General features: G+C 50.5%; 1 protein-coding gene across 1 annotated transcript in view; it reads left to right on the top strand.

The window, feature by feature from the left end:
• The window catches only part of qsox1 (quiescin Q6 sulfhydryl oxidase 1), a 226,042-nt gene that overhangs the window by 28,278 nt on the left and 173,973 nt on the right, over nucleotides 1-23,791 (top strand). The window contains exon 2 of the mRNA XM_072511606.1: nucleotides 20,293-20,393. Within this exon, the coding sequence (XP_072367707.1) occupies nucleotides 20,293-20,393 (101 nt within the window). The remainder of the gene's footprint in view (nucleotides 1-20,292; nucleotides 20,394-23,791) is intronic.

The raw sequence follows: 23,791 nt of genomic DNA, 5'->3' as shown, positions 1-23,791 counted from the left end.
TAAGAATGTAACTGAGCTTAAACCCTTCCTCGGCATGGTAAATGATTATGGAAGGTTCATTCCGAATTTATCCACAACATTGGCATCATTACACCAGCTACTAAAGAAACACCAACGGTGACAATGGAGGGAGAAGGAAAATTTGTTTTTTGGTGAAGCAAGCTTTGCAATCCCCAAACCTTTCAGTTCACTTCGACTCTGGGAAACCAAGGGCTGAATTCTCCGCTCCCCAACGTCAAAATCACGGGCGTCATTCTCCGACCCCCCGCCGGGTCAGAGAATGGCTGTTGGCCGCCGTGAATCCCGCCCCCGCCCCCGCCGAAGTCTCCGCTCCCGGAGATTGGGCGGGGGCGGGAATCGGGCCGCGCCGGTTGGCGGGACCCCCCGCTCAATTCTCCGGCCCGGATGGGCCGAAGTCCCGCCCAGAAATTGCCTGTCCCGCCGGCGTAAATCAAACCTGGTATTTACCGGCGGGACCAGGCGGCGTGGGCGGGCTCCGGGGTCCTGGGGGGGGCACGGGGCGATCTGACCCCGGGGGGTGCCCCCACGGTGGCCTGGCCCGCGATCGGGGCCCACCGATCCGCGGGCGGGCCTGTGCCGTGGGGGCACTCTTTCCCTTCCGCCTCCGCCACGGCCTCCACCATGGCGGAGGCGGAAGAGACTCTCCCCACTGCGCATGCGCGGGAAACTGACAGCGCCCGCTGACGCTCCCGCGCATGCGCCGGGAAACTGACAGCAGCCGCTGACGCTCCCGCGCATGCGCCGCATTTCCGCGCCAGCTGGCGGGGCAACAAACGCCATTTCCGCCAGCTGGTGAGGCGGAAATCCCTCCGGCGTCGGCCTAGCCCCTCAATGTCCGCACCTTTGGGCAGGCGCAATGCCCATCTGATTGGCGCCGTTTTTGGCGCCAGTCGGCGGACATCGCGCCGTTGGGGGAGTCCCAGCTCTATAATCAAAGGATCATAGAATTTACAGTGCAGAAGGAGGTCATTCGGCCCGTCGTGTCTGCACCAGCCCCTGGAAAGAGCACCCCACTTAAGCCCACGCCTCCACCCCATCTCCATAACCCAGTAACTCCATCTAAGCTTTTGGGCACTAAGGGGCAATTTAGCATTGCCAATCCACCTAACCTGCACATCTTTGGACTGTGGGAGGAAACCGGAGCATCCGGAGGAAACCCACGCAGACACAGGGAGAAAGTGCAAACTCCACACAGACAGTCACCCAAGCCAGGAATCGAACCTGGGACCCTGGAGCTGTGAAGCAACCGTGCTACCCACTGTGCCACCGTGCCACCCTAATGTTTCACTTAATCAAAATTCCCTTTTCTCTTTCTTTCCTATCTTTCTTGAATACCTTGAAGCCAGGAATATGAAACATTTCTTTGAACCAGATCTCAGTTATCAGACTACATTATACTCCGACATTTCACTTTCCCGTGTCGGCGGATTTGTAGGCACCGGGGGTGACTGTAAAATTTCTCAGACAACCTTCTCACCGGGTTCCTGGCCCCCCCCATCTCGCCACAATTTTATGCCAGGCTAGGAGAGGCCGAGGCCAGCCTGCCCCGGCCCTGCATCAACTGAGGCTTTTATGTGGCCAATTATCCATGATTTCAGAGCTGTTTCCTGCCCATATTTTCAGGCTGATGGGAAGGGTTTTGCAGCAGGGTGGTAGCTCAGAAATTAAACATGTTCAGGCCACATGCAGGAAGTGATGTTTGGAGGAGGGGCGGCAGTGCAGCGGGTTGGTGGGGGGGAGAGGGGGTTCCTCCATCAGAAGACCATTTTGATACCAGGCACCCCTTCAAAAGATCTGACTCCTGTGGGGCTTAGATCCAAACATGGACAAAAGAGCTGAACTGCAGAGGTGAAGTGAGAGTGAATGCTCCTGACATCAAGGCAGTATTTGACTGAGTATGGCATCATGAAACCCTAACAAAACTGGAGTCGATGAAAATCAGGAGGAAAACTCTCCACTGGTTGTAGTCATACTTGGCACAAAGGAAGATGGTTGTAATGGTTGGAGGTCAATCACTTCAGCCCCAGAACATCATTGCAGGAGTTCCTCTGGATGGTGTCCTAGCCCCAATCATCTTCAGCTGCTTCAACTTCCTTCCATCCCCCGGTCAGAATTGGGGATGTTCTTTCCTCAGATATTTGTCCAAATGCAGCAAGACCCATATTCAGGCTTGAGCTGTAAAGCAGAAAGTAACATTTGCACCTTAAACGTGCCAGAAAATGACCCCTTGATATTCAAAGGCATTAGCATCGCTGAATCACCCACTGTCAACATCCTGGAGATTACCATTGACCAGGGGAGGCAATGTGCTGATATTGTTGCTGGACCAGTAATCCAGAGCCCCAGCGTAATGCTCTGGGGACCCTGATTCAAATCCCACCACGGCAGATGGTGAAATTTAAATTCAATAAAAATCTGGAATAAAATATCTAATGATGACCAGGAAACCATTGTCGATTGGTGTTAAAAACCCATCTGGTTCACTAATGTCCTTTAGGGAAGGAAACCTGTCATCCTTCCCTGGTCTGGCCTACATGTGACTCCAGACCCACAACAAAGTGGTTGACACTTGGACGCCTGCCAAACGGACTCTTAATTGCCCTCAGGAATGAACAATCTTTGAATGAAGAAGAAAAAAAGAAACTGAACTTAACCATATAAATACCGTGGCTACAAGAGCAGGTTAGAGGCTATGTCCATCTCTGAGAACTCAAATGAGGAAACCCCGGTATGGGGTCACTGAGGGCCCCCCTTTTCAGGCCTTTCCACACCCCTTTCAGGGCCCCCCCCCTTCCAGAACCCCAAACTTCCCGCCCCCCCAAAACCTCCGAGACCGCTTCATAAACACCGTTGGCCAATCTTTCCCCCCCCCTCCTCCTCCCCCATCCGTGGCACCCGGGAACCCTGGCAGTGCTCCTGCCAGCCTGTCAGTGCCACCTGGGCACCTGAGCAGTGCCAGGATGGCAGTGCCAAGGTGCCCACCTAGCAAAGCCAATGTGCCCAGGTGCCAGGAGGAAAGCCAATGTGACATCCTGCCCTGTCCCTGACCACCCAGTAGCCTCCAATGGCCTGGGAGAACCCCCCACATGCTGTTTCATCTGGTCCACGTTTGTGTTGACCAGTACTAAATGGCCCCCAGCTGGGACCTCCCTGGGGAATGGAGGCCAGTGGACGCCAGGAGCTGGTTAGATCTCGCGTCAGCACAGCCACTTAGCCGTGGGAGACTGGATCCCGCCCACAAGTCTCGCGAGATCTGGTTAGATATCGTGAGGTGTACCATCCGTCGGAAAGCCCAGGGAAAGCCTCTGCCAGCATCTGTCACCCATTCGACCGGGACGCAGCCGGTAGATCGTGCCCAAGTGTCTGCTAAAGCTGTGATTAATGGGTTAACATTTAGGCAGGCTGTGATGTCACTCATGGGAGGGGCCGGGTCTGTTTCTCAGTTAGTTTTTCAACCTTGCCCTGTGCCTGTTTTTAGTTTAATGTTGTGTTCTGCTCTGGGTTTTAAGGAAAGGAGTTGTGTTTCTCAGACCGGCTTCTGAAAGCCTTTCTCTGAGCATTTTGTAAATAAATCTGTAAGCCTTAAATGTTCATTTTATTACTAAGTAGCATTTGACATGTATGGGGATTTTGCTTTATTTAATTTTTTTAAGTCGATGGGGAAGTAAGCTCAAAAACCTTTCTTTATTTTTTTAGAACAGTTTAGCAGTTTAATTGAATAGCTATTTTTTCCTTGGATGTTAATTGGGTCAATCCTGTGTTAACAATAATGTTTTTCGTAATGCAAACAAATCCCTATTTGTCAGTGGAATCACTCCTGGGGGTGGAGTCTCCTTTCCTCACAGTTTACAAATTGGGAAATTGTTGGGGTTTCTCACCCAGCTTCCTAATATAAATCGGGCTCAGGTCTGGTACCATAACAGTATGAGGTGTTTATTTATATAATTGTTACCTTGGTCCAAACTATTTTAATGGATTAAATTACATTCTTATTTTTCAATTGACCCCTAAAAACAAACTAACCAAAGATTAATTATTTACTCAGCTTAGTAGGAATCAATGAGATCATTGAACACAACGATTTGAATATTTAGGTACATAACCTCGGGATGAACTTACAATCTTCAAGTTCTGCGACTCCACTTCTTCTTCCGTTCCAGTGGATTCCGACCACAGCCAAATTCTCAGCTTCCACTCTGTTTACCACCTGTCCAAAATTTAAATGATTCAGTTCCACATGTCACCACACCCCTCCCAACACCTCTCCCTTCTCTTTCCTCCCATAAACATGGAACTCCAAAGGTAGATGCAATCCCCAGAGTAATTAATAAGCAGTGGGGAGGAATGTGTTATGGACTGGATGGAATTTGAGCATTTTGCACCACTTGAATGCCTGCGAGACGGACTCCTTGTCTACATGTGTTTTGAGTCGTCAGGGTTAAGGATATGTTTTGCATTTTAATTACCTGGTCAAAGCAATGTCAGTGTCCATCTGCTCCAAGATATCGATGTCCTTCAGCAAAGACTTCAGTAGTGCTGTACAGGTTTCTCTTAAAGTTTCCGAATCATGGGTTGAGTCGGAGTACCTGCCCCAGGGGGTGAACGAGAGGCCAGGACTCAACAGGCCCTGAATATTGGGCCGAAGGACTGCTCCCAATAATGGCATCATTGTGAGCTCAATGGTGGGTGGCAGGCTGCTGTCCTTCGCAATCCTGTCCACATTCTTGCCCACATCTTGGGACCCCCATGATGGCACATTTGGCCACTGCAGTTCAGGATTAATTATTTGGTCACAAAGCAAGTTGGGATGTCTTGAAAACATGATTAAAATACCACATGGTGAGAATTTCCTCTTAAGGCTACAATGCCCCTGATGCTCGATCAATAACTCCAGAGTTTGGATGACAATTGAAGGCTTTATTGGACTAGACGTTTCCCCAGCAGCGCAGGTACAGAATGCAGCTGTGAGGGAGACACAGACTCTTATACTCCACCTTACTGGGTGGAACCAGCAGGCAGGCTTCACCAATGATCTTCCTGTCGCAGGTACCTCCCACGCCAATGATCTTACAGCCTCAACCTAGGTACCGTAATACCCCTAATACAGACTACCCCATTCACCCCCTGTTAAAAAAAAAGAGTCCGGCGGGGGTGGTGGTCTCGCGTCATACAGTGGTAGAGGTTACGGTGATACCCGTCGGTGGGACAGTGTTTTGCCTTATTACATGTCACAACTATTTACAGTATTCATTTTACATGTACATATCAGAATGAAGCAATTAGTCGATCGGAGCCTTGGTCGCCCTCTGTGATCGTCGCAGTTTTGGAGGTGATGCTGGCGCCGGCTCGGTCATCCGTGACTCCGGGAGCGTGACTTTGGCTTCTTCGGTAGCTTCATCACCCCTGGGTGGGACCAGTGGAAGAATCGATCCACCTGGAAAGGGGGCAGCCGTGGGGTGCGCCAGTGGGAGGGAGGGTGGGGTTGGTGGGGTGGTGTGGGTGGGGGTCCAGCGGGCGCCTGGACCCGTAGGGAGACCGTATCCTGCCGGCCATCGGGGTACGCCACGTAGACGTACGGAGGGTTAGCATGAAGGAGGTGGACCCTCTCTACCAATGGATTCAAGTTGTGCGCCCGCACGTGTTTGCGGAGCAGAATGGGTCCAGGAGCAGCCAGCCAGGTTGGTAGCGAGGTCCCGGAGGAGGACTTCCTAGGGAAGACAAGGGGACATTCATGAGGTGTTTCGTTTGTCGTGGTACACAGCAGTGATCGGATGGAGTGGAGTGCATCGGGAAGGACCTCCTGCCAGCGGGAGACTGGGAGATTCCTGGACCGTAGGGCCAGTAGGACGGTCTTCCAGACCGTTCCGTTCTCCCTCCCTACCTGCCCGTTTCCCTGGGGGTTATAACTGGTCGTCCTGCTCGAGGCGATGCCCTTTGCTGAGCAGGAATTGAAGCAGTTCATCGCTCATGAAGGAGGACCCCCTATCGCTGTGTGTGTAGGCGGGGAAACCGAACAGGGTAAAGATACCGTGGAGGGCTTTTATGATGGTGGCTGCGGTCATGTCGGGGCAGGGGATGGCGAATGGGAACCGGGAGTACTCGTCAATCACGTTCAGGAAGTACGTGTTGTGGTCGGTGGAGGGGAGGGGCCCTTTGAAGTCCATACTGAGGCGTTCAAAGGGACAGGAAGCCTTTATCAGGTGCGCTTTCTCTGGCCTGTCGAAGTGCGGCTTGCACTCCGCGCAGATGTGGCAGTTCCTGGTGGCGGTCCTGACCTCCTCGAGGGAGTAGGGCAGGTTGCGGGTCTTGATAAAGTGGAAGAATCGAATGACCCCCGGGTGGCAGAGGTCCTCATGGAGGGCCCGGAGTTGGTCCACTTGTGCGTTGGCACATGTGCCACAGGATAGGGCATCAGGAGGCTCGTTTAGCTTCCCGGGTTTAGCAGGGGCTGGTTTAGCACAGGGCTAAATCGCTGGCTTTGAAAGCAGACCAAGGCAGGCCAGCAGCACGGTTCAATTCCCATACCAGCCTCCCCAAATAGGCGCCGGAATGTGGCGACTAGGGGCTTTTCACAGTAACTTCATTTGAAGCCTACTTGTGACAATAAGTGATTTTCATTTCATTTCATTTCAAAATACTACATGGTGCAAATTCTCTTTTCAGTCTGAAATATCCATATGTATGGTGCAGTGTGCACTACAAAGAGACTATTTGTGTGAACATTTATACAATCATACCGTGTATAATGCTATAACTTATTTATTCTTACAAGGCTGCAGCACATTTGCAAGATTTGGACAGTATGCTGAATGAAGTAACCCCCTTCCTATTCTTCCACTAAGTACAATGCACAGGTCATTCAATTGCATAGGTAATTCCATCTACCATCAGTAGAGTGGTGTAACCTATGCTCTCGGTGAAATTGTGTGGACAGGCTGTAAAGTAAAGTCCCAGGTGACCAGATGCTTTTCCCTTTGAGGAGGAGAGCTGACTGGTGGTGATTTAACCTTTGGATCACCACGCCTGGTTGAGAAGGCGGACCTTTATGAATAACCTCAGCTGGTACAGGAATTGAACCCATACTATTGGCCTTGCTCTGCATCACGAACCAGCTGCCCAGCCAACTGAGCTAAACCGGCCCCGGTCAGTAAGACCACCCACCATCAGTAGAGAGGTTTTACCCGTGCTCTCAGTGAGGACTTCACAGGCACAGATTTGGCAAACAATTTAAAGGTTAATCTTGCGCAGTTGTCCTGCTTCTCCTTCACAGTATTTGAATTCTGTCTGTATCCTGTTACCACATGGCTTAGTGCAGGTCAGAGAGTCAACCCACAATTCCAAAGTAACACCTATTGTGAAAGAGCACATCGACCTGCACTGACTTAGCAAGTCACCCTTCTTGTACCAGTGAAACTTACCCACAATTAATGTTGTGGAAAGGCATGGATCTCGGAGGGACTTCATTTGACATACTTTTATTTCCATCTGAAATTGGCCATGGCAGGAGGAATTGGCTATGTGCACAACCATCATTATGGGGCATGAGGGAGGGGGTGAAAAAATCCATACAGTCCTCACCACATTATATCATTACAGTGATGGTAAGTGAGTACTGACCAATATAGTTTGGACTGGGTGGGCGGTTAGTGGGGTGCGCAGCAAGATGGCTGCATTGTAGGCCGCAGCAATGGCGGTGCGTGCCTGGACACCCCGGTCCCATGGGGTATCACCCCGGTCTCGTGGTGTATCACCCTGACCCCACGGTCCCCCCCCCCCCAGGTAGCGCTGCCAATGACAGGACCAGCAGCCCACAGTCACGCCTCTGCATGTTCTAACTCCTCTCGTTCCCTCATCAACCACGGAGCCTGTTTCCCAAGGTTTAAAACAACAGGTGAAACTCACCATTGGTAATTCCCCCCGGCAGAGGCAGAGCACCACGCAGGCCCTGGAGAATACCGGGTCAGGCCCGCTAATGATGTGCGAATGGCATTTGCTGTACTTCCAGAGTAGAACACATTGACGCCTCTGTCGAGGCACCAGAGCATGCATCCGCCATGATTTTGCCGTCACGACCGATCGCATTTCGCCAATGGAGAATCCCACCCAAGGTTTTTCTAAAAACTAAAAATGGGATGCACTCAAAAGCAACTTATATATGCATGGCCCACGATCTCTACAAGGCCGTAAAAAATGCAGGTATCTTGGTAGCCTGTGAACCGATGCAATCTGTGGTTGTATGTGACTGCTATGTGCAACAGGTCCCTGAGGGCAGCCTGTTGTCTGTACTGTGTTTTAGAAATTAAAGCTTAAACATCATAATATTGGAAGGACAGTTGGAGGGCATTTAATATTAGAAGCTGGTGATGGATACGGTCATAAGTTCCGCACTGTCACACAGCATTTTGCATCGTGAATGGATTATGTCTCTTCTCAAGTACAGAATGTCCATGGGTAGAACAACTTGTAAAGTAGTTCATTAAGAGAGATCATTGCCTTTCTATTTATATGATCTGGGCTTCAATTTGTTGTCAGTTCTATTTTTGAAACTGCCAGATGACATTTTATTACTCCGACTTTTCATGCGATAGTGTTATATGCGGTGATAACAATGCCACTTGCTGAAGGCTGTGAGAGGTCTGGCTGATTTCAGCAACACTCCCATCACATCCTGTTTATTAAGAAACCTATGGAAGAGCCAAAGTCCAGGGCACCATGAAAGTTGGAACGGGTAGGAGAGAAGATAAATGTGCCAGGTATCTGGGTAGACTGTACCAGATCTCCAGATTGTAAGACATTGCCCATGTATGTGGGCAGTGTTTTCACTTTCAGACAGACACATATGTTTATTTCCCCTCCCCGCCCCAGTTATGCAACCTTTCTTTTGTTTTTTTGTCCTATTTCCTGCTGGTGTTTAAACTGATGGAACACTTCGAGCTATATAGCACAGAAAAAGCCCATCGAGTCTGCGCCTGTCTAAAACATCCACGTAACTAATCTAATCCCATTTGCCAGCAATAGGCCCATTGCCTTCGTTGTCTTAGTGCAAGCGCACATGTAAATACTTCTTAAATATTATGAGGGTCTCTGTCTCCACCACCTTTTCAGGCAGTGAGTTCAAAACTCCCACAACTTCTGGGTTAAAGGTTTTTCCTCATATCCCCCCGAAACGTCCTGCCCCTTAACTTAATTTTATGCCCCCCCTGGTCTATAATTTATGTCTCCGCTAATAAAGGCAAGTATACCATTTGCCTCCTTAACTACTGCATCCATCTGCTCTGTTACCTTAAGATACGCTGTACATACACACCAAGGTCCCTCTGATCCACGGAGCTTCACAGGGTCCTGCCGTTTATCATGCCTTGTTAGTCTGGCCCAAGCACATCACCTCACACTTAACCAGATTGAATTCCATTTGCCACTGATCAGCCCATCTATATCCTCCTGTCATCGAAGGCTATCATCCTCACTATTTACCATCCCACCAATTTTTGTATTTTCCGCAAACTTACAAACCTACATTCATATCTAAATCATTTATATAAACCACAAACAGCAAAGGCCCCAACACTGATCCCTGTGGGACCCCACTGAACACAGACTTCCAGTCAGTAAAATAACCCTATGCCTTCACGCTCTGCTTCCTGCCACTCGGCCACTTGTGGATCCAATTTGCCAAATTTCCTTGAATCCCATGGGCTCTTACCTTCACTGTCAGTGGAGGGGGTGAATGGCATGCTTGAAGCATTTTATAGAATGTTATATGAGTCTGAGCCCCCCCTCCCCTCCCACGGCAAGAGAGAGGATGTGGCGGTTTTGTACGGGGTGAAGCTTCCCACAATAGAGGAGGAGCTGGTTCAGGGACTGAGGGCCCCAATTGGGTTGAGGGAGGTGATGGACAGTGTGGGGGCGATGCAGACAGGGAAGACCCCGGGATGAACGGGTTCCCAGTGGGGTTTTACAAAACGTTTGAGGCGGTCCTGGGGCCACACCTGGTGAGGGCATATAATGAAGCTAGGGAGGGAGGGAACTTCCCCGACTTTGTCGATGACTTCCATCTCCCTGATATTAAAAGTGGACAAGGATCCGGAGCAGCATGGGTCGTACCGCCTGATATCATTGCTGAATGTAGACGCCAAGCTGCAGGCAAAGGTGCTGGCCTAGCAAATCGAGGACTGTGCCCCGAGGATCAAACAAGTTTTGTGAAGTGGAGGCAGTTGATGGGGAACGTGAAGAGGCTACTTGATGTAATCATGATGCCTTCAGAGGGGCAGGAGGTAGTGATGGCGATGGATGTGGAGAAGGCATTTGATCGGGTGGAGTGGGAGTACTTGCTGAAGGTGTTGGGGCGGTTCGGGTTCGGGCAGGGTTTGTGGACTTGGTCCTGTTGCTGTATAAGGCACCGGTCGTGATTGTGCAGACGAACAGAGTGAGTTTGGGGTATTTTGGGCTGCATCGGGAGTTGAGGTAGGGATGCCTACTTTCCCCATTGCTTTTCGCCTTCACAATAGAGCAGCTGGCAATGGCACTGAGGGTGTCACCGGACTGGAGAGGGATTGAGCGAGGGGCCATTGAGCACAGCGTCTCATTGCATGCGGACGACCTGTTGTTATATATTTCAGACCCGTATTGAAGGCATCATCAGGATTTTTAGAGAAATCTGGCCATTCTTTGGGGTACAAGTTGAATATAGGAAAGAGAGAGATGTTCCCGATTGAGGCTAGAGGGCAGGAGAGGAGGTTAGGAGAATTGCCATGGTGGGGGCGAACTTTAGATATCCGTATATGCAGGTGATACGGGCAGGGCACAGCTGCACAAGTTGAACCTGGCTCGGCTGGTAGAGCAGACGATAGTGGATTTCAGGAGGTGAGATGTGCTGACCCTGTCGCTGGCAGGGTGGGAGCAGACGGTAAAAATGACGGTGCTGCCGAGATTTCTGCTTGTGTATCAGAACTTCCCAATCTTAGTCCCCGAGTAGGATTTCAAGAAGATCAATGTGCTGATCTCTGGGTTTGTGTGGAAGACCCTGCGGGTTAGGAGGACTTTCCTGGTGCGCTGGCACTGCCGAACATGATGGATTACTACTGGGCAGCGAATATCGCTATGGTTAGGAAATGGGTTGGATGGAGGCAGCATTGTGTATGGGAACAAGTTTGAGAACTTTGTTGTCAGCACCTCTGCCGGCCAGGTACCCCGTGAGCCTAGCTAGTGGTGGTGTAAGCCCAAAGGGTGTGGGGACAATGAGGCAGCACTTGAGCCTGGAGGGTGCCTCGGCGTTGGGCACCGATCTGCGAAAACCATGGGCGGGATTTTCTAATCCCATGGCAGAGTGTCCACAGCGTGAACGGGCCGCTGCCAGGATTAATTCTGGCCCCGCATGGCACTGGAGCAGTTCACGCCGCTCCAGCTGCCGATCCCGGCGCGACTGTGCGCCGCGGGATCGGCGCATGCGCAGTGGCGCCAGCGCCAACGTGCACATGCGCAGTGGCCTCCATCAACGCGCCGGCCCTGACGCAACATGGCGCAGGCCGACAGGGGCTGGTGCGTAGGAAAGGAGGCCCCCAGCCAGAGAGGCCGCCCGCTGATCGGTGGGCCCCGATCGCGGGCCAGGCCACATTGTAGGCCCTCCCCCGTGGTGAGACCCCCGCCCCACAGGCCGCCACCCGACCCTTCAACACCAAGGTCCCGCCAGCTCAGATCAGGTTAGAACGGCGCCGGCAGGGCTCGTTTTATTTTTTTACAGCCGCTCGGCCCATTCGGGCTGGAGAATCCGCGGGCCAGCCGCCTAGAGCGGCAACCACGCCGGCGCCAATGGCGCCGATTCTCCGCTCTGCGGAGAATCGTGTGCCAGCGTGGGGGCGGTGTGGCACGGTCACGGGGATTCTCCGGCCCGGCCCAGGGCTGGGAGAGTCCCGCCCCATAGGTCTGCAGCGGGAGGGTTGAATGCAAGGTTTCAGGGATGGCGGCAGGCAAATTCTCCGTAATCGGCACGATGTCCGCCGACCGGCGCCAAAACAGCGCAAATCAGTCCGGCATCGCGCCGCCCCAAAGGTGCAGAATCCTCCGCATCTTGAGCGGCCGAGCCCTAACCTTGAGGGGTTAAGCCTACGCCGGACTGATTTCCGCCCCGCCAGCTGGCGGGAAAGGCCTTTGGTGCCCAGCCAGCTGGCGCGGAAATGACATTGCCGGGCGGCGCATGCGCGGAAGCGTCAGCGGCCGCTCACGGCATCCCCACGCATGCACAGTGGAGGGGGTCTCTTCCGCCTCCGCCATGGCGGATCGGTGGGCCCCGATCACGGGCCAGGCCACCGTGGGGGCCCCCCCCGGGGCCAGATCGCCCCACGCCCCCACCCAGGACCCCGGAGCCCGCCCGCGCCGCCTTGTCCTGCCGGTAAGAGAGGTGGTTTAATCCACACCGGCGGGACAGGCATTCTAGCAGCGGGACTTCGGCCCATCCGGGCCGGAGAATTGCCGGGGGGGGCCCGCCAACCGGCGCGGCGCGATTCCTGCTCCCGCCGAATCTCCGGTGCCGGAGAATTCGGCAACCGGCGGGGGCGGGATTCACGCCAGCCCCCGGCGATTCTCCAACCCGGCGGGGGGTCGGAGAATCTCGCCCGTGATGTCCATGGTGCTGGGGGTGAAGGTTGTCCCGAGTACAGGCTTGGAGGTCTGAAGGGTCTGTTCCTGTCCTGTATTGTTCTTTGTTCTTTGAGTCCAGAGGTGGCGATAGTCGGGGTGTCGGAAGGCCCTGGCGTCCAGCGGGTGAGAGGGGTCGATGTCTTGGCCTTTGCCTCTCTGATAGTCTGGGGGGCATGATGGGGGAGATGGGGGTGCAGGGGGTTAAACTGGGGAAGGCGGGAGATGTGTAGAGGATGGTATTAGGGTACGCGGGGGGGAGTGGGTGTAGGTTGTTTATAATGTTCTTTGGTTGATCTTCTGATTTTCTTTGTTTGAAAATACCTTGAATAAAATACATTTTTTTTAAAACTATACAAGCACTAGTCAGACCACACCTGGAATAATAATAATCTTTATTAGTTTCACAAGTAGGTTCACATTAATACTGCAGTGAAGTTACTGTGAAAAGCCCCTCGTCGCCACACTATGGCGCCTGTTCGGGAACACAGGAAGAATTCAGAAGGTCCAATTCACCTAACAGCATGTCTTTCGGGATTTGTGGGAGGAAACCAGAGCATCTGGGTGAAACCCACACAGACACGGGGAGACTGTGCAGACCCCGCACAGACAGTGACCCAGAGCAGGGATTGAACCTGGGACCCTGGCGCTGTGAGGAAGCAGAGCTAACCACTGTGCTACCATTCCGCCCATACTCTGAATAATTGAATACTGTGAACAGTTGAGGTCCCCTTATCTAAGGAAAGATATAATGTCATTGGAGGCTGTCCAGAGAAGGCTCACTGGGTTGATCCCAGATATGGAGAGATTTTCTTCTGGGGAGAGGTTGAGTAGATTGGCCATGTACTCATTGGAGTAAACAATGCAATGAGAGGCAACCTAACTGAAACATATAGGGCTGGATTCTCCTTCCAATGACGCTGGAATCGGGAAACACACAGGCAGAGAATCGCTCAATAGCCGAGTACATGGAATGCCATGTTATGATGAATATGTTCCACGCCGCACACCAGTGTGGGCATGCAAATTGTACAGTAAGTGCTGTTGGCACCTCATTAATCGCCCGACCCAGAAATTTCCTGTACCCCTACAATGCTCCGCCTCTGTCAGGAGGAATTACTGACGCCGAGGTTCACTTGTGGTTTTAAAATCTGGAAACAGGCACCTTGGATGCTGAGGGAGAGCGACAGAGAGTACGAAAAGTGCCCAACACTGTATAGTGTGCTGACAGTTGTGCCACTGGCCGGGGGACTTATGCTAGACCCAGAGGCAGTAGCTGGTGGGGGCCAGAAGGTGGGCCGTGAGGTTGGGGTGGATGGGCACAGATCACCATTGCCGCAGCCTGCAAGGCAGCCATGCGACTGTGCACGCCGCTGACTGCCCGCTGAGAAGCTAGCGTAGGAGTCGTATGGGTGCCTCCCCAGGCCACCTGCTGAGGTATCCTCTGACCCCAGCCGACCCATCAATGGGATGGGCTTGCTCTAGCATAAACCGTGCCATCTTCTTGCCTGGGCTGAGGGTCTGTGGGGAGTGGAGTGCCTATATGCAGTTCCTGCTTGTCAGGCCCTCGAGTGCCCAATCCTGACACCAATGAATCACATTAAACCATTTGTTGGAATTGCACTAATTCCACGTGGCACCTGTGCTAGTCCATCAGGAAGTCCTGAATCACTCCAGTACCAGCGTCACTTTCAGGGCCATAGAACTCTCACGATTCAGTCCCAGCATCAGTACTTAGTCTCTGAAACGGAGAACCCGGCTCATTGTATTCTCATTGGGCTTGACATGGTAGATGCTGAGAGGGTGTTTCCCCTTGTGGGAGCGTCTAGGACCAGAGGGCATAATCTCAGAGTAAGAGGTCACCCATTTAAGACAGAAATTAGGAGGAATTTCTTGTCAGAGGGGAGTATGTTCAAGGCTGAGATAGACATATTTTTAATCAGTAAGGGAATCGAGGGTTACATAGAAAGATAGAAAATAGAAGGAGGCCATTCAGCCCTTCAAGCCTGATCTGCCATTCACTATGATCATGTCTGATCATCCAACTCAGTAGCCTAATCCCACTTCCACCCCCCCTATCCTTTGATCCCCTTCGCCCGAAGTGCTAGATCTAACTGATTCTTGAAACCATGCACTGTTTTGGCCTCCATTACATCCTGTGGTAACAAATTCGACAGGCCGACCACTCTCTGGGTGAAGAAATATCTCCTCATCTCTTTCCTAAATGGTCTACCTCATACCTCAAACTGTCACCCCACGGGTCGGAGAATCGCCGGGGGCCGGCGTGAATCCCGCCCCCGCCGTATCCCGAATTCTCCGCCACCGGAGATTCGGCGGGGGCGGGAATTGCGCCACGCCGGTCGGCGGAAATCACGGCGGTCGGCAGGCCCACCCCCGACGATTCTCCGGTCCGCGATGGGCCGAAGTCCCGCCGCTGTCAACCCACGCCAGCCGGCGTGGATTGAACCACCTTTCGAACGGCGGGATAAGGCGGCGCGGGCTGGCTCCGGGCTCCTGGGGGGGGCGCGGGGCGATCTGGCCCCGGAGGGTGCCCCCACGGTGGCCTGGCCCGTGATCGGGGCCCACCGATCCGCGGGCGGGCCTGTGCCGTGGGGCACTCTTTTCCTTCCGCCTTCGCCATGGTCTTCACTATGGTGGAGGCGGAAGAGACCCCCACCACTGCGCATGCGCGGGGATGCCGTGAGCGGCCGCTGACGCTCCCGCGCATGCGTCGCCCGGCGAAGTCATTTCCGCGCCAGCTGGCGGGGCGGAATCAGTCCAGCGCGGGCGTAGCCCCTCAAGGTGAGGGCTCGGCCCCTCAAGATGCGGAGAATTCCGCACCTTTGGGGCGGCACGATGCCGGACTGATTTGCTCCGTTTTTGGTGCCGGTCGGCGGACATCGCGCCGATTGCGGAGAATCCCGCCCCTGGTTCTGGACACTCCCGCCATCAGGAACATCCTTCCTGCATGTACCCCGTCTAGTCCTGTTAGGATTTTCTATGAGATCCCACCTCATTCTTCTGAACTCCAGCGAATACAACCCTAACCGATTCAGTCTCTCCTCAAACGTCAGTCCCACCATCCCAGGAATCAGTCTGGTAAACCTTCACTGCACTCTCTCTCGAGTAAGAACATCCTTCCTCAGATGAGGAGATCAAAATAGCACATGACATTCCAGGTGTGGCCTCAGCGAGGCACTGTATAATTGCAGCAAGACATCCCTGCTCCCGTACTCAGAATTGTGGGGATAAGGCGGGAAAGTGGAGTATTGGAATATGTCAGATTAGCCATGGTCTCATTGAATGGTGGAGTGGACTCGATGGACTGAAAGAGAAAGTGAAGCCCCTTCCATCCCACTGCCAGTGCCGGCATCAAAGCTTCAATGCCGCCCCTCCACCCCACCGCCCTGTCTTTTGTGTGAAATATAAGCAGAGTTTCTTTCTGCCCTTTCAGCTGGGCATAGAAAGTGCCATGGCATATTTGAAGAGAAGAGAAGCTAAATGAATGAAAATGAAAATGAAAATCGCTTATTGTCACGAGTCGACTTCAATGAAGTTACTGTGAAAAGCCCCTATTCGCCACATTCCGGTGCCTGTTCGGGGAGGCTGGTACGGGCTGGTAAATCTGTGTAATGGCCAAATGCTATCCCTCCGCGAACGCTTTCTTCATCTGTGTTTATGGATCCTTGATTGAAACAAATCTGCATTAATGATATTGCCATCACCGAATCTGCCCCACCATCAACCTCCTGGGAATGATATTATTATTAATACTGACAGCTGATTCTGATAACCCATAATACAATAAACATATCAAGGCACTGGTGAAATGACATAATAGATTTACAATGATGATATCTGGACTGGGAGGAATGATTGAACAGGCTGGGCTCTTTACTCTAGAAGTGACAGTGGTCTTTAAAGTATGAAGGGATTTGATAGGGAAGGCATGGAGAAGGTGTGTTCGCTTGTGGGGGAGTTCAAGATTAAATAATCATAAATGAAAGATAGTCACCAATAAACTCAATACAGAATTCAGGAGGAACCTCTTTAGCCAGAGAGTCATGAGAATGTGAAATTTTCCACCATTGAATGATTGACAGGAATAGCAGAGGTACAGTTCAGGGGGAGTTAGAAAAGAATATGAGGGAGAAAGGATTAGGAGGATATGCTGATTGAGTTCGATGGAGTGTAGTAAGAGGGGGCGAATATGGCATATAAACACGGCTACTGGACAATTGAGCCAAACAACCATTTTTCTGTGCTATAAATCTTAAAGGATTCCACATAAAACATTTAAACATTTAAAGTGACTGATAACTGACTGAAGAGACACAGTTAAGCATTCATTCATGTATTTTTATACAATTGTATGTCTTCTCGCTTTTTCATTTTGCTGTGATCTATCAAGGACAAAATTAAGCATTTGCTTTCTTCTTACCTAAGTGTTTTCATTCAAAAGCCAATTCATTTGAATTTTTACATTTGATGCCAAGCTGCTTGCATGTGACGAGGGAAACTTAACACCTTGAGTTCTGCAAAATAAATTGCCATGTAGCATTCCACATGCAGCAAGGCCTGGATAGCATTCAGCCTTGGACCGATACATGACTAGTAACATTTACGTCACACAACAACCGCTTCCAATAGGAGAGATTCGAACCATTACCCCTTGACATTCAATTACACTATTGTCAATAATCCCTCACCACCTCACCATCAAAATCCTCGGCAGTACCATTGACCAGAAACTTAACTGCAGTAGCCATATGGATACTTTGGCTGCAAAAGCAGGTAAGAGGCCAGGAATTCTGTGGCGAGTAACCCATGCCTTGATTCCCCAAAGCCTGTCCACCATCTACAAGGCCCAAGTCAGGAGTGTGATGGAATGCTCTCCACTTGCCTATCCAGTGCAGCTCCAACAACACTTGAGAAACTTGACAGTATCGGACAAAGCGACCCGCATAAACATCCACTCCATCCACCATCGACACACAGTGGCAGCAGTGTGCACCACCCACAAGATGCACTGCAGCAACTCGTCAAGCCTCCTTCGAAACATGCAACTTCTACAATCACGAAGGACAAGGGATGCATAGGAACACCACCACTTGCAAGTTTTCCTCCGACCCACTTATCATCTTGACTTGAAAATATACCACTATTCCTTCACTGTTGTTCGGTCAAAATCATGGAAGTTGCTAACAGCACTGTGGGTGTAACTACATCACATGGACGGCAGCGGTTCAAGAAAGCGTATCAGCACCTTCTTCTCAAGAGCAATTGGGGGCGAAGGATCTTGCTAATGTGGAAGGAGGCGAAGCCCCCCAGCCTGGAGGCCTGGATAAATGATTTGGCTGGGTTCATAAAGTTGGAGAGGATTAAGTTCGCCTTGAGAGGGTCTGCGCAGGGGTTCTACAGGCGGTGGCAACCGTTCCTAGACTACCTCGCGGAGCGTTAGAGGAAGGTCGGTCAGCAGCAGCAACCTTGGGGGGGGGGGGGGGGGGGTGGAGGGGACGTCCTGGGAGGGGGGGAAAGGGGGGAGGAAAGGGGGGGCTGCCTGGGAGGATGGATGAGCAAGCGATAACATGAAGGGTTGGGGAAACTGGCACGTACGGGTGAGGGCCAGTGTACAAAGCTGTGTAAATATATCATTTTGCCATGTATATATCTTGCTCTGCGCGATTTCCCGTTTTCTTTTGTTACGGGGGGGGGTTATTGTTTGTAAGGGAGAAAAATTGTGTTAAAAAACTTTAATAAATATATATATTTTTTTAAAAATAAGCAATTGGGGATGGGCGACAAATGCTGGCCTAGTCAGCAACGCCCAGGTTCTGTGCAAAGATAATTTAAAAACTGAGGAACAACAGGACATCCTTGAGAGTCACAGCAGGATGTTAATGTTTCAAGGGTGTGTTTGTTGCATCAGAACTGAAAGATAATTTGATCTCTTAGTAAAGAAAAAGTTGTGGGAGGACAGAGAGTTGGTGGCGGAATCAATAATCTATGGCCAGTTAATGGACTCTTTTTTAATTTTATCTGACAATATAAAAGCTTTGTGTGACAACTGCAGTGCGACAAGTGTTGACGTACTTTCAGGCCATACATGCAGGGTTTCTCAGCAGAGGTCGAGTCACTTTTAGGAATTTGCCGAGTGTCATGGAAGGCTGCTCGTTTTGGAGTGCAAGAATCTTCTTCCTTCACACAGTGCTCCAAAACACAAAAGTATCTGCTGCTCCCGTGGCAAATGGAGGCTGAATTACACATGAGCTTAGGTGCTGACGGTTTTACCATAGAGACACCATGTGGCAACATGATTCTATTTCCTCACCCATCCACCCACCCCACCCCACTCTCCATTTGTGTTGTGTTCCTGTTCAGACAAATAACAGAATGATTATGTGGCACCCTCCATCTCCCTGAAATTCTCCTCCAGTGGCCTTGAAGTCTTCACCCAAGGTTTGCCTCAGACTTTCTGTTATCGGTGATGTGAATTTTTAATTAACAATCATTCTGATTGATTAACTGGGTGGGAAAATGACAACCTTTTCCTTCCAATTTTCTGCATCAATTTTCACCCCTAATAATAATAATAATAATCTTTATTAGTGTCACAAATTAATACTGCGATGAAGTTGCTGTGAAAAGCCCTGAGTCGCCACACTCTGGCACCTGTTCGGGTACACAGAGGAAGAATTCAGAACGTCCAATTCACCTAAAAACACGTCTTTCGGGACTTGTGGGAGGAAACGGACCACCCGGAGGAAACCCACGCAGACACAGGGAGAACGAGCAGACTTGGCACAGACAGTGACCCAGGCCAGGAATCGAACCTGGGATCCTGTGCTGTGAAGCAACAGTGCTAACCACTGTGCAACTGTGCCCCACTGTCGTCTCCCGAATGCCTAGACTCCGTGCTGGCATATGATTCCTTTGGCACAAGGCACCCTCTTGGCATGGAATGTTGGTCGGCTATTTGACCACAATGGCCGTTTTGTTTTCTGGAGCCAACACCACATTGATCTTGTGGTTTTTGAGCTATGTGAATTGCCCACAGCTATCTGTAAACTCTCCACTTCTCACTGTGTGACTAGAAATACTGTCGACAGAAATAAAAGAAAAGAGCTCCACCTTGTGGATCTTCCAGTGATAGAAATATTTTGAACTAGTCTACAACATTGAATGGTAGGATACACAAGGCAGAGGCAGCTGGACGCGGGTCTACTACAAGTTGTGTTGGGTACCAGAAGCACACTAGCCCTGAGTCCAGAGGAACGTTTAGGAATAATTTATGATAGCCCTTACAGCTACAAGTAGTAATTGGATGTATGACTTTTATTGAATAAATTTTACACATGTCGGGCCCTGATGGTTCCAAAGGCATAAGAAAAGAGAAAAAAAAGGTTTGGCACTGGACCTTGATGTGGCAGATGTACCCATACCCTGTGAGAGAGAGAGGAGGACTCTGGTCCACTGAAAAAAGCTGCCTGCCAGAAAGCTGGGTTATCTATTGGGTCAGAGCTGGCAGTGGAATCATGGTCACAAGTAACTCCTCAATAACGGTATAACTGTAAAGATTCACACCGTTGCTTTCGTATTTTGCTGTGGGACTTAACTAATCCACATCACCTTTTCCAGAATGGAAGCCTGCAGTGGACCTGGCTGCCATCAACTGTGCAAGCTTGAAAAATGCGAAAATCTGTCGAAGATTTGGAGTGTCCAGCTACCCAACAGTGAAGGTACGATGTTGGTGCTTTGGTTCCCGAAAAAATGCATAAGGGATATATTTAGTCCGGTTCCAGAAGTTAAAGTGTTCAGCTTGGATCTAAGCGCTCTTCAATGAAGTAACATTTATCAAACTTCACCTGTAAGCTTTGCATTAAACCAGACCTGAGCCTGTCTCCTGTGAGTTGAACCGCAAGTTCAGAGTTTTGATTGATACGGCGAGGACTCTTCCTATCTCTGCGCAGTGGTCCAGTGCTTTCTGGCTCGTGAAGGAGTCAAGGCATACATAATGGATTGAATTTGTTTCTCAGGAATCCTGCAGGCACTGAAATGCTGCTTATGGTGTTGTGCAGCCAGTATGTGTGAGGGTTAGACACTTGTTCCACTACATCAGCATTTGTTCAAATGGGGAGCTTGTGTGCATGGAGGAGCGTGTCACCCTAATCCTAACCAAAGCAAAGTTACAACTGCTTTGGCAATCAAGGCTGTGCTTTGGGTGAATGCATGTGCCATCCCTCCCTCCTGAAGTAATAGTGAAAGAGTTTGGCAAACTGCGAACGCATGCATCACTCAGCACACAAGAGGCTCAGTGTAGCTCATTAGTTGTGGACAAGCACTTTCTACCAATTCAGTAAGTGACATTTTACACAGGCTATTAGAATTGTGTCAGACCATCAGTGTTCAGCACAAGCTTGATTGTGGATGCGAAAGTATAGCCCACGATTAAATTTGTTAAATGATGTCCGGTTACTCATCTGCACTACACCCCCCCCCCTCCCCCCCCCCCCCCTTCCCTCCCCCATTGGTAACTTGGTTTTGGATTGAGATCAATTAGGATACTGGCTGCTTTGTGTAGAGGGTGCCATCTCTGCTACTCCACTACTGGGCCGATATCTGGGGTTTGAGTATCTGTGTGTGTCTCTCTCCAGCTGGCACTGAAACTTCAGAGGCCAGGGGATGCCGCACTGGGACACCTCCACGGAAGAGAGCACTGAATCAAGCCTGCCGTTTATCCCTAACCGGAAGCCTGAGGCTTATATCACACAGATATCCAGACCCCTACCAATGCCCAGGTGATTCTCTCTCTTGCCGGTGGTGCAACACCCACCCGGTTCCTACTTCGCTGGAGTAGCTTTCCCAAGAGAGAGAATAGGACACTGCTGTTTATTACCTAACCAGCAGCCTGTCCTGAGTGAATCGCTCAAGATGACCCTAGATTCTTGAACCCGGAATTAAGGTGAGGAATATCTTAACAATGACTTGGTCAGAGATCGCTGGTGAGAGATTGAAGAATTTAAACGACTCCAATTATCAGCAAATCAAGGTTTATTGCAAAACCCAGGTCAAAATCATCAAACAGAAGAAATTATAATAAAATCTTAAACTCTAACACACACTAAGTCTATTCAGAAAGTACTATAACGGACACAACGAAAAATCTTATTGTTACACAGTTTTAGCAATGACACAGAACACAAATCAAGTCCCCGTCCCCAAAGCCTCAACCACTATCAAGGTCAAGGGAGTTTCGCAAGCTGCTGCAGGGTACTTACAGTCACAGGCTGCAGGAGGTCAAGTCGAAGGTGGAGAGGTCAAGCCAAGAGCCCTCAATCCAAACACAGCCCCTTTTATATCCGTTTTACCAGGCTTTTTCCTGTGTTCGGCCAGCCCCTTTTGCATTGAATTGGTAAGGTTTAAAGTTCCCGCTGGTCCCGCCCCCTTTGAGCCGGTCAGAGCTGTCGACTTCCGGGTTTTCCTCCTCCTTTGCGTTGTATCAGTCCAAGTTTAAAGTTCCCGCTGGTCCCGCCCCCTTTGAGCCGGTCAGAGCTGTTCGCTTCCGGGTTTTCCTCGCAGGTCCGCTCCTTCCAGCCAGGCAGACCTGCCGCGATTTGAATTTGGCGCCGACTCCGCCCCCTCCTCCCAGTGAGTTCCTGCCGGTGGCTTCTGTCAAGATTGGAGTACCTCCCCCAGGTCCGCCTCCAACTTGGTTTTTTCTACCGTTTATCTTCAAGGGGCTTTTCCAGCGCAATATACTGAGCCCAGACAGTCTGCTTTTTAGGATAACAAGGTTAAGCTCTCTTGTGAAGATTTTCAAAAGTCTTCCAGCTGCTCCGGAGATGGCTGCTATTCTCACCTTGCTATGTTGATGGGGTGTTAATTGGATTCTGCTCTGGTGGAGGCCAGGTCATTTACATCTGCATGGGGCTATGACCATCCCATTGTCCTGCTTGCAGGCAGGCCCCCTGTGTATTCCCGTGCCCCTTTGTCTGTGTTTTGATCTTATCTCGTTGTCTGGCTCCTTCTTCCTTGTAGCTCCTAGGGGGGGTTTGTAAATACCTATGCCCCTACTCAGCTCAGCGGACCAAGCCTGCTGGGAAATCTGGTTACGTTCTCTTGGCTGAAAAGTCAGTTTACAGTCTCTGGGTTTTATTCTTGGGCAGTCCAAAAAGGGCCGAATTGCCCGAAAACCTTACATTTGCTATTTTACTTAAATCCAGCTGAGTAATGAAACATTGTTCCGATCGCTTCAGCAAAATGCCCCTGTTGAGCTGGAATGAGAATTTGGCCGCAGTTCAGGAGTCTCACTGAGCCCCTCTGCTCTTATACTGTCAGTGAAATGCGAATTTGCAGATTTAGAAATTGGCAGGATGGGTTAGTGTCGAGAAAAACATGAACACTGCCAATACTGAACCCAATATTAACTTCACAGTGAAAGGTAAAATCCAGTGCACTTCAGATCACTGATGCAAACATTAATTTGATGACGCTCTTAACTACGCAGTTGGACATAAGTTGGTGTTTACCAATTACAATACCGACTAACCTACCCTACTGTACAGAAGGAGGCCTATCAGCCCATCAAGTCTGCACTGACCCTCTGTAAGACCACTCCACACAGACCCACTCCCCCCCTTTATCCCCATAACTCCGCCTAACCGCATTTTTGGATACTAAGAGGTAATTTAGCAGTGACAATCCACCTGCATAACTTTGGACTATGGGAGCAAAACGGAGCACCCAGAGGAAATATACAACATTCACATGCTCCTATTCTGATCCTAATGTTTCACCTCATTATTTCCTGCCTCATTGATTGATTGGTTTAGTTTGTCAACTCTTGTCAACTCTTGTCAACATTGGCTGACAGCACCATGGTGGTGCAGTGGTTAGCACTGTTGCCTCACAGCGCTGAGGACCTGGGTTCGACCCCGGCCCTGGGTCACTATCCATGTGGAGTTTGCACATTCTCCCCCATGTCTGCGTGGGTCTCACCCCCACAGCCCAAAGATGTGCAGGGTAGGTGAATTGGCCATGCTAAATTGTCCCTTAATTGGAAACAAAATGATTTGGGTACTTTAAATTTTAAAAAATCTCTCCATTGGCTCTTAATTCAACAGGCTAATGCATCTAG

The sequence above is a fragment of the Scyliorhinus torazame genome, chromosome 7 (genome assembly GCF_047496885.1).
Source record: "Scyliorhinus torazame isolate Kashiwa2021f chromosome 7, sScyTor2.1, whole genome shotgun sequence".
Taxonomy (NCBI): Eukaryota; Metazoa; Chordata; class Chondrichthyes; order Carcharhiniformes; family Scyliorhinidae; genus Scyliorhinus; species Scyliorhinus torazame.
This window is presented reverse-complemented; position numbering and strand designations above follow the sequence as displayed.